The sequence below is a fragment of the Jaculus jaculus genome, chromosome 13 (assembly GCF_020740685.1).
Source record: "Jaculus jaculus isolate mJacJac1 chromosome 13, mJacJac1.mat.Y.cur, whole genome shotgun sequence".
NCBI classification, from domain to species: domain Eukaryota; kingdom Metazoa; phylum Chordata; class Mammalia; order Rodentia; family Dipodidae; genus Jaculus; species Jaculus jaculus.
In genome coordinates, this window is record NC_059114.1 from 72,933,707 (window position 1) to 72,949,759 (window position 16,053).

At 44.6% G+C, this 16,053-nt stretch overlaps 1 protein-coding gene across 1 annotated transcript; it reads left to right on the forward strand.

Annotated features, from left to right (window-relative positions):
• On the forward strand, nucleotides 1–15,952 carry Amacr (alpha-methylacyl-CoA racemase). Its single transcript, XM_004652517.2, has 5 exons — nucleotides 1–356; nucleotides 1,878–2,021; nucleotides 5,910–6,070; nucleotides 10,757–10,943; nucleotides 15,218–15,952. The coding sequence occupies exons 1-5, from the start codon at nucleotides 110–112 to the stop codon at nucleotides 15,625–15,627; spliced, it is 1,149 nt and encodes a 382-aa protein (XP_004652574.1). The 5' UTR covers nucleotides 1–109; the 3' UTR covers nucleotides 15,628–15,952.
• The last annotated feature ends 101 nt before the right edge of the window (nucleotides 15,953–16,053 follow it).

Sequence of the window (16,053 nt, forward strand, 5' to 3'; positions counted from 1 at the left end):
GCGCCTAGCTGGCTCTTGGGTGCACTCGGCTCCTGGCTGGCGGTGTCCAGTCTCGGCCCAGGCCCTGGTCAGGTCCCGGAGTTGCTCAGTTGGGCGCCCGAGGGGCGCGATGGCTCTGCGCGGCGTCAGGGTGCTGGAGCTGGCCGGCCTGGCCCCGGGGCCGTTCTGCGGCATGGTCCTGGCGGACTTTGGCGCTCAGGTGGTGCGCGTGGACCGCCCGGGCGCCCCCGGCGACGTCAGCCACCTGTCCCGGGGCAAGCGCTCGCTCGTGCTGGACCTGAAGCGGCCGCGGGGGGCCGCGGTGCTGCGGCGTCTGTGCGCGCGCGCCGACGTGCTGCTGGAGCCCTTCCGCGCCGGTGAGCCGGGCTCCGAACCTGCGGCCGGCCGCGCCTGCTGCCGCCGACGGGGCCGCCCCGAGCCCGCCGCTGGCTCTGTGTGTGTGGGGAGGGGGTGTGTGCGCGCGTGCGTGCAACGGACGTGTCTGCATTTGCCTCCCGTGATTTCTTGGTTGTCTTGAACTCTCAAAATCTAATGATTCCATTTACCAATTGGGAAGTCTTGTACCCTCCAAAGCTATCCTCACACCAGAGTTCCTTAAATGCTGGTGTTCCCAAGCTCTAACTTTACTTTGGGCTCTGAAAGAAAAATAAACAAAAAAAGAAACAACAATAATAACAACAAAAACCCATTATCTTTGGTTTTATAGATTTAATGCTGTCCAAATCTGTAACTATCTGGCTCTTCTAGAGTGTAGGCCTTCACCTGGCTGTCCCACAGGCCCTGCAAGCGCCACAAATCCCAAATCAAGCCTTTGCCCTTTCCTTTTAAAATGGCATTTCCTTGAGTGTTGTCAACAAATGGAGTCAATATCCACCTAATGTGGTTTTTATCTGATTAGCTATTCCTCCTCTTTAACCAAGAACTGGGGATTCCTTTACTTGGCTACACCTGTTGCCACTGAAGATAAACTCTAGACTTGTGCACAGCTTGGTGCATCTGGTTTAGGTTGGGTACTGGGGAATATAACTCAGTCTGTCAGGTTTTGCAAGCAAACACCTTTAACAGCTGAGCCATCTCTCCAGACCCATGATCCTTTTTAAAATTTTTATTTATTTATTTGAGAGAGTGGAGGAGAGAGAAAGAGGCAGATAGAGAAAAAGCGTGCGCGCTCCAGGCCACAGAGGAACCCCAGACACATGTATGTCTGGCTTAGGTGGCTCCTGGGGAATTGAACCTGGGTTCTTTGACTGTGTAGGCAAGAGTTTTAACTGCTAAGCCATCTCTCCAGCTCCCATGATCTTTTTAAAAAACTCTTGTTTGGGTTCCGTCCGTTCTCAGTTTTGGAGTAATCAATTACAAGTCCAAAGCATTGTCTGGAAGGTAACGAGAAGTCTGTAAATTTGGTGAATAGAATGTGAGTGGGATAGCAGACATATTTAACTGTAACTTATTTAGTCATATTTGAAAACGGTGACAATATTTGGAATTACATAATAATGTAATAAGCCCCCAATTGAAGATGAGGATGGGTCAACATGGAGAGGTAATTTGCTCAATGTCTCCAAGTGACTCCATTTTAGCTGGCACACCCACAACAAATATTGTTAGTGGTATTACTCGCAAGAGTGCTGTCTCAGCTGGTTGTGGTGGTGCACGCCTTTAATCCCAGCACTTGGGAGGCCGAGGTAGGAGGATCACCATGAGTTCAAGGCCACCCTGAGACTACAGAGTGAATTCCAAGTCAGCCTGGGCTAGAGTGACCCTACCTCGAAAAACAAAAACAACCAAAAAAAAAAAAAAAAAAGTGCTGTCTCATGTTCATCACAGACAAGTGATTCTCCATTACGCTCTCTTGAAAAATGATTCTCTCTCTTAAGGTGTGATGGAGAAACTCCAGCTTGGGCCAGAAACTCTCCTGCAGGAGAATCCGAAGCTCATCTATGCCAGGCTCAGTGGATTTGGTCATTCAGGAAGATTCTCCCATGTGGCTGGCCATGACATCAACTATTTGGCTTTGTCAGGTATGTGGAAAAAAAAAAAATTGTTGTTCACCTCAGATTTGTTCCCAATCAGGATTGCAGTTACATTGATTAAAAGGAATTGACAGATTGGTTTGGATTCTTACAATGGGCATTCTTGAGTTTTTCTCTCCATCTTAACACATTTGAGGGGTCTAATAATCTCACTGGGAACACTCATTTACAGCTGTGAAGTCAGCTTTCAGAGAAGCCTCCCTTCCCCTCCCCCCAAGGAGGTGAGAAAGCTGGTGGGGGTGGGGTAGGTCACTCTGCACCTTGGGAACTTTGACTTAGCTAGATTCTGAGGGTCCGTAACTAAGATCATTTCCTAAGTCTTCATCTCAGAATATAAAAAATGCTTGAGATGTTCAGGTCCCGCTATCACTTAATGAGAATTTTTGACTGTGAGAACCCATTTATGGCCTGATTATGTATTTCTAAGAACTATGAATTATTGACTAAAAGAAATCTCAGATTTTCTGTGAGTACACATTTAAAGACCAAAGAAAAAGTAAATATAAACTTTGCTTTTCAAATCAATTTATTATTTCATCCCTTTTCTTTTTTCTCTCTTTTTCTCCTCCCCCTCCTTTCCCCTCTTCTCTTTCCTTCCTAGCAGAAAATGTATGTCAGCCTAAGATGAAAAAGTCAATTACTGATTAATTTGCATAAAAAGTTGAAAGTAAAATACACTTGCTAAGGTCATTTGGATATAAAGGAAGAAGAGAAATTTGAATAATGGAAATTTACTCTGACCTTTCTACTTGTTGAAAGTAACTTCCATAAAGACATTGCAAATCCAGTGAGGATAAAATTATTTGTATTATATCAGTATTAAAATCTCTAATACATAAAAAATAGTTATTATAGTGGTAGAAAGCTGAAACTAGGTGTTGTATGAGTTTGTTTCTTTTTCATGTACTATGAAGAAATACGTTGTGTTTATCACTCCGGACAGAAAGGCACTGATAGATATATCAGAAGCACCCCATCCAATCTAAATTGTTGAATCATAAGGTTATTTTGTTAGTGACAGGAACACAAAGTGGCTCAAAGACAGCTAGAACCCTTGAGGTGTTGTCTGGTCAATTTACTCCGAGCTAAACTACCAGTGAGTCCCACCCAGTCAAGTATTTGCCTCTTGTATAACTTCGGGAAAGAGCCAGAGGACCTGTGACCCTTAGGAGTCTCCTCTTCTGCTTTAAGGGATTTCTAAACAGACTCTTGCAAGAGAACATAGCTGCTCTTTTTCAAGACAAGGTTTTTTTTTTTTAATTTAATTTAATTTTATTTTATTTTATGAGGTAGTGTCTCACTCTAGCCCAGGCTGACCTGAAATTCACTATGTATTCTCAGGGTGGCCTTGAACCAACATGGCGATCCTCCTACCTCTGCCTCCTGAGTGCCGGGATTAAAGGCGTGTGCACCCGGCAAGACAAGTTTGTTCACCTAAAAAGAGAAATATTCACTGAACCTGTTACTAATGTGGTGTGAGTCATATTGCATATCAATTCATTTGTGGAAGTTAACCTAGAAAATGAAGGAGATCTGTCACCTCACCAGGGAAGTTCATCTTAAAGGATGATACAGTGCAATCAACAGTAATCTGAAAAGACATCCTTGTTCTTATCCATAGAACCAGCAAATGTGACATTATGCCATGAAAAGAGTCATTACAGACAAAATTCTTCACATGTGGAAATAATCTTCATTTACTCAGATAAACTCAAGTAAAATAGCACTGCATTTGTTTTCAATAAAAAATGGAGCTACAGGGCTGGAGAGATGGCTTAGCGGTTAAGCGCTTGCCTGAGAAGCCTAAGGACCCCGGTTCGAGGCTCCGTTCCCCAGATCCCACGTTAGCCAGATGCACAAGGGGGCGCACGCATCTGGAGTTCGTTTGCAGAGGCTGGAAGCCCTGGCGCGCCCATTCTCTCTCTCTCCCTCTATCTGACTTTCTCTCTCTGTCTGTCGCTCTCAAATAAATAAATAAAAAATTTAAAAAAAAATGGAGCTACATTATACTGTTTAAGAGTCACAAATAAATTGACAGTAATTATTTTTCCCATAACTTAGTGAAAATTTAACAAAATTTTGAACATGTCAGTTATAATAAGGGTTTTAATTTTGTTATTTTTATTTGTGCAGACTGGGTTTCATTATATAGCTCAAGCTCACCTGGAGTTTGAGGTCCTCCTGCCTCAGTCTTTTAAAAAATATTTTATTTTGCCAGGGTGTGGTCGTGCACGCCTTTAATCCCAGCACTTGGGAGGCAGAGGTAGGAGGATCGCCGAGATTTCAAGGCCACCCTGAGACTATGTAGTGAATTCCAGGTCAGCCTGAGCCAGAGTGAGAACCTACCTTGAAAAACCAAATATATGTATGTATGTATGTATGTGTGTGTGTGGGCGTGTGTATGTATGTATATGTATATATATGTATATGTATATATATATTTTTTTTTTTTAATTTTTTTACTTTATTTATTTGAGAGAGAAAGAGGCAGAGTGAGGGAGAGAGAGAATGGGTGCGCTAGGGCCTCCAGCCACTACAAATGAACGCCAGATGCATGTGTCCCCTTGTGCAGCTAGCTTACGTGGGTCCTGGGATGTTGAACCAGGGTCCATTGGCTTTGCAGGCAAATGCCTTGACCACTAAGCCATCCCTCCAGCCTTCAGTCTTTTGAGTGCTGGGATTACAGGTGTGTGCCACAAAACATGGAACCTGTATTGAAGGATAGTTGTTTGTAAGAAGGCTGCATGGGTTCAGGTTTTTCTTTTTTTATTTGTTTGTTTGTTTGTTTTGAGAGAGAGAGAGAGAGAGAGAGAGAGAGAGAGAGAGAGAGAGAGAGAGGGGGGGGGGGAGGATTGACACCAGGGCTTCAGCCACTGAAGTAGAACTCCAGATGCTTGTGCCACCTAGTGGGCATGTGAAACCTTGCATGTGCCTCACCTTTGTGCATCTGGCTTACATGGGATCTGGAGAGTTGAACATGGGTCCTTAGGCTTCAGGCAAGTGTCTTAACTGCTGCGCCATCTTTCCAGTCCCTCCTTTTTTTTTTTTTTTTTTTTTGAGCTAGGGTTTCCCTCTAGCTCAGGCTGACCTGGAATTCGCTATGTAGTCTCAGGGTGGCCTTGAACTCACAAGGATCCTCCTACCTCTGCCTCCTGGGTGCTGGGATTAAAGGCATCTGCCACCATGCCCGGCCCCTCCCTTTTTTAAGGTATGGTTTTATTCTAGTCTAGTTTCACCTGGAATGCACACTGTAGCCCAGGCTGGTGATTCTTCTACCTCTACCTCCCAAGTGAGTGCTGGGATTCATGTCCAGCTTGGGTTTAGATTTTGAAAAACATTGTGTACTAGTTTTTATTAAGGTTAGTGACTAGAGAGATTGTTTATTTATTTAAGATATTTGTGCATGTAAAAACATTTTTATTTTCGTGTGTGTGTGTGTGTGTGTGTGTGTGTGTGTGTGTGTGCATGTGCATGATGGTTTCTTGCCACTGCAAGTATATGTCTACCTGGTTTTATGTGAGTGGTTTGGGAATTGAGCCCAGACAGGCAGGTTTTGCAAGCAAGTGCCTTTAACCACTGGGCCATCTCTCCAGCCCTTGTTTGTGTATTTATTTAAAAGAGACATCAGGGCTAGAGAAGTGGCTTAGCAGTTAAGGCACTTGCCTGCAAAGCCAAAGGACCCAAGTTCAGTTCCCCAGGACCCATGTAAACCAGATGTACAAGGTGGCAAATGCGTCTGGAGTTTGTTTGCAGTGGCTGGAGACCCTGGCGCACCCATTCTCTCTCTGCCTCTTTCTCTCTCAAATAAATAAATTAAAGAAAAGAAACTTAAAAAAATAAAATAAAGAGACATTAACTTTGTGTTTACTGTCGTAGGTGTCCTGTCAAAGATGGGCCCAAGTGGTGAGAACCCGTATCCTCCGCTGAACCTCCTGGCTGACTTTGGCGGCGGCGGTCTCATGTGCGCGCTGGGCATTGTGCTGGCTCTCTTCGCCCGCACACATTCGGGCAAAGGTCAGGTCGTTGATGCAAACATGGTGAGTGTTCCTCAGATGATGGCCCTGCCACTCTTTCCCAGTTATGACATATGGGTGCCTCCATTTTTTCTGAACAAGATGAGAAGAAATAAGTGTAATTTAGCGTTCAAATCCTAGTAACCAAGGATGTTCTTGACTTTAAAATAGCTTCGCCCTGTGTACACGACATGGAACCATCTGTGGCCTCAAATCTCTTGACTTTTTGCTTGTGTGTTGTGCAGTGTGGTGTATGTACATGTATGTGTCCTTGCACGGCTACGTGCTCACGTGCGGCAGGAGGCCCTCACCTACGGTTACTGGAGCATGGTGTCAGTTCTCTGGATCCATGGCTCTTCCGCCTGCTCACACAGTCCCTTGTGTCCCACTTTGAAGGACATCTTGGGAGGTGGATGTAGGATTTAATTTTTAATCCCAGCTCCTGGCCCAGACATGGCACAGCCTCAGCATGAGCCGACAGCAAGAGAAGCATCCACTGTACCACGAAGTGTGGGCACCGTGCCTCCCTGTGCCTCTCCTGCACTGGGCAAACAGCTTTCCGGGAGAGGTGGCCACTGCTGTTTGCTATTGAAGAGTTGAAGGCTCCAGAGGTTATGTGCCTCCTTCTGAAGCAGGTGTCTAGAAAGAGTCAGAAATTCCACCCCAGGCAATTGGACCCTATAAATCAGGGCTTTCAATTGCTCCCTTCTGCTGCCCTCTCTGGGGACAGCCTGTGCCATCCTAAGGAAACCAACTGAGGGGCTGGAGGGATGGCTTAGCGGTTAAGGCGTTTGCCTGCAAAGCCAAAGGATCCCGGTTTGAGTCTCCAGGACCCACATAGGTCAGATGCACAAGGGGGCGCATGCGTCTGGAGTTCGTTTGCAGTGGCTGGAGTTCCTGGCATGCCCATTCTCCCTCTCTCTCTCTCTCTCTCTCTCTCTCTCTCTGCTTCTTTCTCTCTCCTCTCTCTCTCAAATAAATAAATAAAATATATTGAAAAAAAAAAGAAATCAACTGACAACAAATGAGGTGCTGGGGGTTTAAGAAATATTTATTTTTTTATTTATGTATTTTTGAGTAGACACTTTGTGTGGACACACCATATGTTACTACCATCATTTCCCTCCTCCCTGCATCCATTCCACTGAAGACCCTCCTCAGTGGGGTTGCTGGTACTGACCATGCCATGCTGGTTATGGGTTGGGAATGCAGCAGCCAGTCATTGTGGGGGAGGCAATGCCTCTGTATATTCTCTTCCATCCTGTGGCTCTTACAATCTTTCCACCCCCTCTTCTACAACTTCTCTGAGCCGTGGTGGGTGGGTTTAAGTCTACTTTAGTGGTGTGCTCTTAGCAACTTCTGGATTTCTGCTCTGGTACATTCTGAGTATGCTCAGTGTCTGTCTCCTCCACCCTGGTGCCGGTTATCAGGCTCACTGTGGAAGAGCAGCACTCTTGCTCATTTCGCCAATTCTGCTGTGGTTTCATCTGGGCCCTGGCTGATGTGCTCCTTCCACGGAGTCAGCCATCTAAAACTTTAAAAATATTTTTATTATTTATTTTCAAGGAGAGAGAGAGAATAAATGAACTCCAGATGCATGCACCACTTTGTGCATCCGGTTTTATGTGTGTATTGCGGAATTGAACTTGGGTTGTTAGGCTTTGCAGGCAAGTGCCTTAACCCCTAAGCCATCTCTCTAGCCTAGAAATTATAATTAATAAATACATGTGGTTATTTATTGTCAAATATGAATAAACTAGGATTTCTGGTTTTTTATATTTTATTTTATTTATTAGAGAAAGAGGCAAAGAGAGAGAGAATGAATATGGGTATGCCAGGGCCTCTAGCCACTGTAAACAAGCTCCAGACACATGTGCCACCTTGTGCATCTGGCTTATGTGGGTCCTGGGGAATCAAATCTGGGTCCTTTGGCTTCACAGTCAAGTGCTTTAACCACTGAGCCAACTTTCCAGCCCAGATTTCTGTTTTCATCTGAAGTTACCTAATTAGCTTTACTCAGTGATTAGAAGATAAAAATGTTTAAGTGTATGTGAAAGCATAAACTTTCTTCAGGGTTCGTGCTTTCCTTAGGAGATCATCACTCATACGAACAGGATCAGTAAGTCACGTTCCTCACTTCTTATCACTGTGAGCCCTTGCAGAAGCTGACTGGGGGAGGTAGATGCCTCCTTCTTATAGACCACTAGCTTTGTGTCCTTTTTGCAACAGAATCCTTGGCCCAGGCTAGTCTGAAATGAGATGGACCCTGTCTTTTCACAGTGCTGTTTCCTTAGAAACCATGGAGTTAAGGTAACTGTGGAGTGGAGAGTATGTTTTGTTATATTTTCTCCACTGTAGGTTGTGAGTGCTCATGACCTGGGGTTCTGGGAATTGTGAGCCACCCAATGACATGACAGAAAGGGCGTAAGAAGTTGCTGGGAAAGCCAGGCTGTGTGCACAGTGAATGGGTGAGGGAAACATGCTGGCGTAGCCCCTGCTAAGCCCCAAGATGAGGTCAGGATGTTTCCTGCTTTTCGTCTGTTCCCACAACCTCCTGCCATGCTCAGTGCATTCCACTGGCCACAAAACACAGCACAAGCACTTTGTTTCAAGGCTTGCTCAGCACACAGTCCTGAAACTATTCACACTCGAAATGGGCTCAGCACAGTCCTGAAACTATTCACACTCGAGATGGGCTCAGCACACAGTACTGAAACTGCTCACACTCGAGATGGGCTCAGCACACAGTTCTGAAACTGTTCACACTTGAGATGGGCTCAGCACACAGTCCTGAAACTGTTCACACTCGAGATGGGCTCAGCACACAGGCCTAAAACTGTTCACACTCGAGATGGGCTCAGCACACAGGCCTGAAACTGTTCACACTCGAGATGGGCTCAATACACAGTCCTGAAACTGCTCACACTCAAGATGGGCTCAGCACACAGTCCTGAAACTGCTCACATTCGAGATGGGCTCAGCACATAGTCCTGAAACTGCTCACACTCGAGATGGGCTCAGCACACAGTCTTGAAACTGTTCACACGAGATGGCCTCAGTACACAGTCCTGAAACTGTTCACACTCGAGATGGGCTCAGCACACAGTCTTGAAACTGTTCACATTCTTTGGCAGAATAAGAAAGTCAGGTCATTGGTGTTCAGAATATTTCTCCATGCAAACTGTACATTTCACTGTGGAGTGTCCTGATCTCCTGTGGGTCCACTTTGGGTTCCTTTGTTGACTGTTCGTGCCAAGGATGAAGCCTGAGTAGAAAGCAAGCCCTTGCTTATAGTATGTGCTGACTTGTTGTATTTTGCATGAGCAAGCCCAGATGTAGATCCCTATTGAACAATAATTTTTTTGATAGTGGTTCAATAGCAAGGTAAAACTAATGCAGAATTGGAGAGAACAGCTTTAAAGTTTAGAAGTGAGTGTGAATAAGTTCAATCTCTGATTTGGAAGAATTTTATATGGGGCATATGTCATTATATAAATGTACACTATAAAGCATAAAGGTTAAATTTAAACAGTGTGCATTTTATGTGTATATATATACACACACACACACATACATATACATATATATATATGCATGCATGTATGTATGTATATGATGCATGTTTATACATGTGTGGAAATAAGTATAGCAGTTATTCTTTTATTTCCAGAACAAAACATCTGACTGGAAGCAGCTTATGAAAGGAGAGGGTTTATACTGGCTTACAGTTTCAAGGGGGAGTTTCGCCATGGCAGGAGAAGGAAGGTGTCTCACAATGTCATTTACCAGTAGGGCAGATGCAGCAAGGGTGAGCTTCTTGGCATTGGCAAGGGTGGGCTGGACTACTAAATCCCACGGCCCAGCCTGCAGTGACACACTGTCTCCCACAGGGCTCCTCTTCCCAAAGGCTTCAGCTGGGGATTATCCATGGGACTTAATCACAAACACACAAGGCTATGGGAGACATTGCTACGTGCTCACTCTTGGAAAGGGACTCTATGGTACGGTGGCCTCTTCCATTAGATCACTGGAGTCCTTAGAACTATACAACTTTCAGGAATGGGAAGTTTTCTACATTGGACAGCCCAGTCAGTGCCTTTGACCTTCAACTTTGAGTTTGTGGTATTGACTCCCGTGCACATGAGTCCACTCTTGTTACTTGGGGACTCAGTGGTAGTGTGGCATTCCCAAACGAATGTGCCTAAACTTAGAAAACCCATAAGCCTGCCACCCACATGGTTATAATTATTTTGTGACTTACTGGTGATCATTAAAGATAAGGGGTTGGAGCGAGTTACCTTTAAAATGTGATCATTTCATGTTCCTATGTTGTTCATAGGTATTGCAATTATGTGTGGACTTTTACAATCCCTGTGCTTTGTTTTAACTTTCTGTCCCAGCAGTTCTTAACATGCATAAAAGTAGAAGGACTCCTTTGTACCTTTATTCAACTTCAGAAATCATCAACATTTTGTCAGTGTCATTTCCAAGAAAGAACATTAGCAGCTCTTTGCAAGTCTTACAGTATTTCCTGAACTGAACAACACAGCCAATTTTATTCTACTGGAAATCTTTCTTAATTTGCATAAATACCAAAGCAGATGTTTAGCCAAATATCATTTTTGTGTACTCGAACATAAGCAATTTGACAGGCAGATATTCATCCCGGTTTTGCGCTCTGGGTTCATCATGGGCTCTGCTTCCTCAAAGGTGGAAGGAGCAGCATATTTAAGTTCTTTCCTGTGGAAAACTCAAGGAGAGGGACTGTGGGATCAGCCTCGAGGACAGAACCTGTTGGATGGAGGGGCGCCGTTCTATACGACGTACCGGACGGCAGATGCGGAGTTCATGGCCGTTGGAGCCATTGAGTCCCAGTTCTATCAGCTGCTCCTCGACGGTGAGTAACCGTCTGTAACTTCCCACATCCCCCTTTGCTGTGCTTTTTAGCTTCTCTGTTGGGACCTTTAGAATTTCATGATGTCTTGTAGATCCAGCTTTACAATTAATATAACTGTAGCCATCAGTATATTAAGGGACATTTCCCTATCTGTTAACAGGTCATTTTACCACTCTAGAATATAAAATAAGTCAGGGTTTAAAAACTGTAACTATCTCTTTTTCACTTTGATTACATTTCATACACTATGGATGTTTACCTTTTTATTTTTGGTTTTTCGAGGTAGGGTCTCTCTCTAGCTCAGGATGATCTGGAATTCACTATGTAGTCTCAGAGTGGCCTGGAACTCATGGTGATCCTCTGCCTCCCAAGTGCTGGGATTAAACGCGTGCGTCACCACGCCTGGCTTGGATATTTATCTTGCTGTTTTCTCTGTGCGTGAGGCATACTCCCCTGCTGGTTTGCATGCCTCACACTTGTTGGAGTTGGGCGTTTTGCACAGTGAAGGCAATAACTCTGGAAATCTGGTCATCCCTTCTCTCCCTCAGTGCCTCATCCAAGACCTGATGATGTTTTGCTGTTTGTTTCTGAAATGATTTTCCTCCACTAAGTCTGTACTTCTTGGCATGTGTAGCCTCCGAAATCTGCCCATTGAACTTAGTATTTAATGATTGTACAGATAGCCTTAAATGTCTTAATCCAGTAACACTTCCATCCTTTTCTCTAATGGTATGTGCGCCTTTTCCCTTGTGTGGAGCCTCAAGGTCAGCCCGCGGTGAGCAGTTCAGGCCTTCCTCAGCCTGTGGGTACTCTGTCATGTGTTCGTAGCTTTTCTGTCTGTCTTTCTAAGTCTTTTTACATTCTCTTTAGTATGTTAGTTTTTTTTCTTTTCTCTAGTCTTCTTTGGATATGCCATTCCAGTTTTTCTCTTGAAGATTTATGGTCTTCTTAATCCCAGCAGGTGACATTATCTCTGACACTTGTGATGCTCAACAGTGACCACTTGGCTTGTTTTCTAAAATGGCCTTGGCAGACTGGATTGCGAGAGTTTTTTGTGTGAAGTTGGCTTTTAGTAAAATTTGTTAAAAGTATTTTCAAGGCTGGAGAAATAGCTCAATGGTTAAGGCACTTGCCTGCAAAGCCCAGTGACCCGGCTTTGACCTTTTCATGAAGTTGTCAGCTGGGCTAAATAGACCAGTTCTCTGGGGACGGGGTTTTGGGAGCTGCCATTTCACTTGATTCCTGTGGTGGCTTTACCCTGCTGGTTCTCAAGACTGCCCAGAGCTGGGGGGACAGGAATGACCTTAGGAGTTGGACCACCAAGTACCTTGCTCTTACGGAAACTCAGCTGCCTTGAAGTCCTTGGGTCGTGGCAGACTTGGAGTCCACTTCCAGAGTTAGGGAAGAGGTGGTTCCGACGGCCGTTGTGAGTGTTCATGTCGCTTTGATGTGGGAGCAGACGCGGCAGGGCCTGACTTTGCCAGTGCAGGGTCTAGCCCCCTCTCGGATCTGTCTTCCTGCTCTTGACAACATCTGCATCTGGAAGACCTTTCAGATGTGGGCGCTGCCCCTCGGGGAACGAGCCACTGTCGGTACAGGAAGCGAAACAAGGCTATTTTAGTCTTTGTGTTCTCCAGACCCCCACTCCTGCCTCCCGCCTTGTGGGTTGTCTCATCTGAGCCTAACCTCTGTAACCCTCTTGATGGTGTAGCTACCTTCCCCTTGGCTCCCCTAGCCTTTTGAGGTGCCCTGAAACTCTTCTGTCCTCAAAGTTCATCTGAAACCTCAACTGACAGGCAGCACCTGATTTTACATAATTGCCAGTGCCTGTGTAAAGGCCTCAGTCCTTTCTTCCTTTCACAGTATTTTAAAAAATAATTATTTATTTATTTTTATTTATTTATTTGCAAGCAGAGAGAGAGAGAAAGAGAAAGAAGAAGAAGAGAGAGAGAGAAGAGAAGAGAGACAGACAGACAGAGAGAGAATGGGTGCACCAGGGCCTATAGCCACTGCAAACAAACTCTAGATGCATGTGCCTCCTGTGCATCTGGCTTACATGGGTCCTGGGGAATCGAACCTGGGTCCTTTGGCTTCTTAGGCAAACACCTTAACTGCTAAGCCATCTCTCCAGCTCCTACTTGCTCATTTTATAAGCTTTTTTAATCACAGAATTTGGAGCAATCAAGAAAAAAGAAGCAAACAATACACAAAGGCTCCCCCAGATTGTAGTGATACCTAAAGCTGGGGCTGCAGTCTGTCTTGGTATTGAATGGGACAAGTAACTACACAGAAAAAAAAGCTACTTAAATCTGCACAGGTGGCTAGTCATGGTTGTTCAGAACTGTATGAGGTCTTTCTCTTTTTTACAGATTATTATTATTTTTTTGCGAGAAAGAGGCAGAGAGAGAGAGAGAAAGGGAGAAAGGGAGCGAGAGAGAGAGAGAGAGAGAGGGAGGGAGGGAGGGAGGGAGGGAGGGAGGGAGGGAGGGAGGGAGAGGGAGAGAATGAGCATTCCAGGGCTTTTACCTACTACAACAAACGAACTCCAGACACATGCACCACCTTGTGCATCTGGCTTACGTGGGCCCTGGGGAATTGAACCTGAGTCCTTTGGCTTTGCAGGCAAACACCTTAACTGCTAAGCCATCCCTCCAGCCCCTGCATGAGTTCTTTGTATTGCCAGTATCCTCCCAAGCCCTAGGAAGAGCCATGGTTTTCATAGTTCTATAAGGACCTTTGGGGTTTTCTGAAGCACTTACATTAGCCACTGCTCTTCAGCCCAGCAGAGAACAACAGGATGCTAAAAGTCAAATTAGCTTGTTGATTGGTCTAACTAAACTTTACAAAAAATATTCCTGGGGCAAGGAGCCTTTAATTATTATTATACTCTTAAATAGTCACATGTAGGAAACCTTATATGAAAGACGAAAAGTGATGTTTATACCAAATCCCAGTAAAGCGGTCCTTCATGTATGCAAATGCTCCTGGACTTATGATGGTGTTACAGCCATCCAGGTAAATCCATCATCAAGTTGAGAACATTGAGAGTACATGTAATAATATCTCTAGTGTACAGAGCAACATAAAGGAGTGTGCTCTGAGCATTTCTATTAGACTGCAATCGGGGAGAGTCATCTAACACAAAGCCTGTTTTATAAAAAGCTGATGACTATTCCATGTAATTTATTGAATACCAACAATGAAAGACAATAGCTGTGTGGATACACTTTCATACCAATGTGAAGTCAGAACTCTTGGCTAGTCTTTGTGCCTTTGTTCCTGGTTCAAATCCCTTCAAGTTCTTATTTAACTGAAAATGAGAAATGAGTATTTTAAAGGTGCATTCTAGCACTTGAGGCTTCTTTCTTGACAATTGAGATAGTCATGTATGCAATTGTTAAATGTTAAATGTTATTTTCTATGGAGTTTGGGTCTATTACCTGCATTTATTTTAGTTCAACAAGGCAATAGCATCCATTTTTGAAAACCTACACAGGAAAAAGAAATCAATTTCTGGAAAGGAGACCATTCAAAGCAGACTTCTTTTACTGAAATGTTAGTGACAAGCCTGTTTTTTAAATTTAATTAATTAATTAATTTATGATACAGAAGGGCAGAGAGGTAGAGGGAGGGGGGAGGGAGGGAGAGAGGGGGGAGGGAGGGAGAGAACGGGTACACCAGGGCCCCTAGCCACTGCAAACCAAACTCCAGATGCATGTGCCACGATGTACATCTGGCTAACATGGGACCTGGAGAATCAAACCTGGGTCCTTAGGCTTCATAGGCAAGTGCCTTAGCTGCTAAGCCATCTCTCCAGCCCAAGCCTGCTTTTTAAAAATATTATTTACTTATTTGAGAGAGAATGAGGGAGAGGAGGAAGAAGAGGGAGAGAATGGGTGCACCAGGGCCTCCAGCCAGTGCAATCGAACTCGAGATGCATGCACCCTCTGGTGCATTTGGCTTACGTGGGTCCTGAAGAGTCGAACCGGGATCCTCTGGCTTTGCAGGAAAATGTCCCAACTGCTAAGTCATCTCTCCAACCCCAACAAGCCTGTTTTGAATTATGTTAGCACTTCCACCCCTGCCTCTACAGCCATTGGCTCCAACTTGAAGCGACTGATTTTTTTCTTCTTTCTCTCAAATCATTTCAGAAGCCCTATAGAACATGTTACTTGGGATGGTATCACAGACTCAAAAGTCATTTACTTTGATTTTAGTCACTCTTCTTGAAGCATAGTAATTTAAGAAATTGCAATCTCCCCCCCCCCCCACAGGACTTGGACTCAAGTCTGATGAACTCCCAAGCCAGATGAGTGTGAAAGACTGGCCAGAAATGAAGAAGAAATTTGCAGATGTGTTTGCAAAGAAGACCAAGGCAGAGTGGTGTCGGATCTTTGATGGCACAGATGCATGTGTGACCCCGGTGCTGACCTTTGAAGAGGCACCCCACCATGGTCACAACAGAGATCAGGGCTCATTCATCACTGATGAGGAGCAGTGTTGGAGCCCCCGCCCAGCGCCTCGCCTGTCTGGCACGTCTGCCATCCCGTCTGCTAAAAGGGATCCTTTTACAGGAGAACACTCTGAAGAGATACTTAGAGAATTCGGGTTCAGTGAAGAAGAGATTCATCAGCTGCGCGCAGAGAAAATCATTGAAAGCAAGAAGCCCAAAGCAAACCTCTAACTTCTAAGCTCACAGCACAAGGGGATTTGAATGCTGCATTTCACACACTGTGTTATGGAGGTGTGGCAGAGCATTAATGAGGTGTCCGACTAATCAAGGAACATCGAAAGACTGATTACATACTGATGATTGCACTCTGAAAAATGATTATCAGAGCATCTGATTTAGGAAAGTTTTGTGTACTTGTAGTAGTTTCTGGCAAGTTTTCTGCCTTCAGATTTACTTGACAAAATACATTTGTTGTTAAAATGCTTATATAGCTATAATATATCTTAAATGAATTAAGATAAAACATTGTTTATCAAATAAAGGCGTTTTCCGTGTATACTGTGCTTTTAAGTTTGTCAACACTTGGCTGGACCTATAGCTCAGTTCATAGAATGCTTATCTGGCATGCATGGGGTCATGAGTTTGATCCCCAGCACT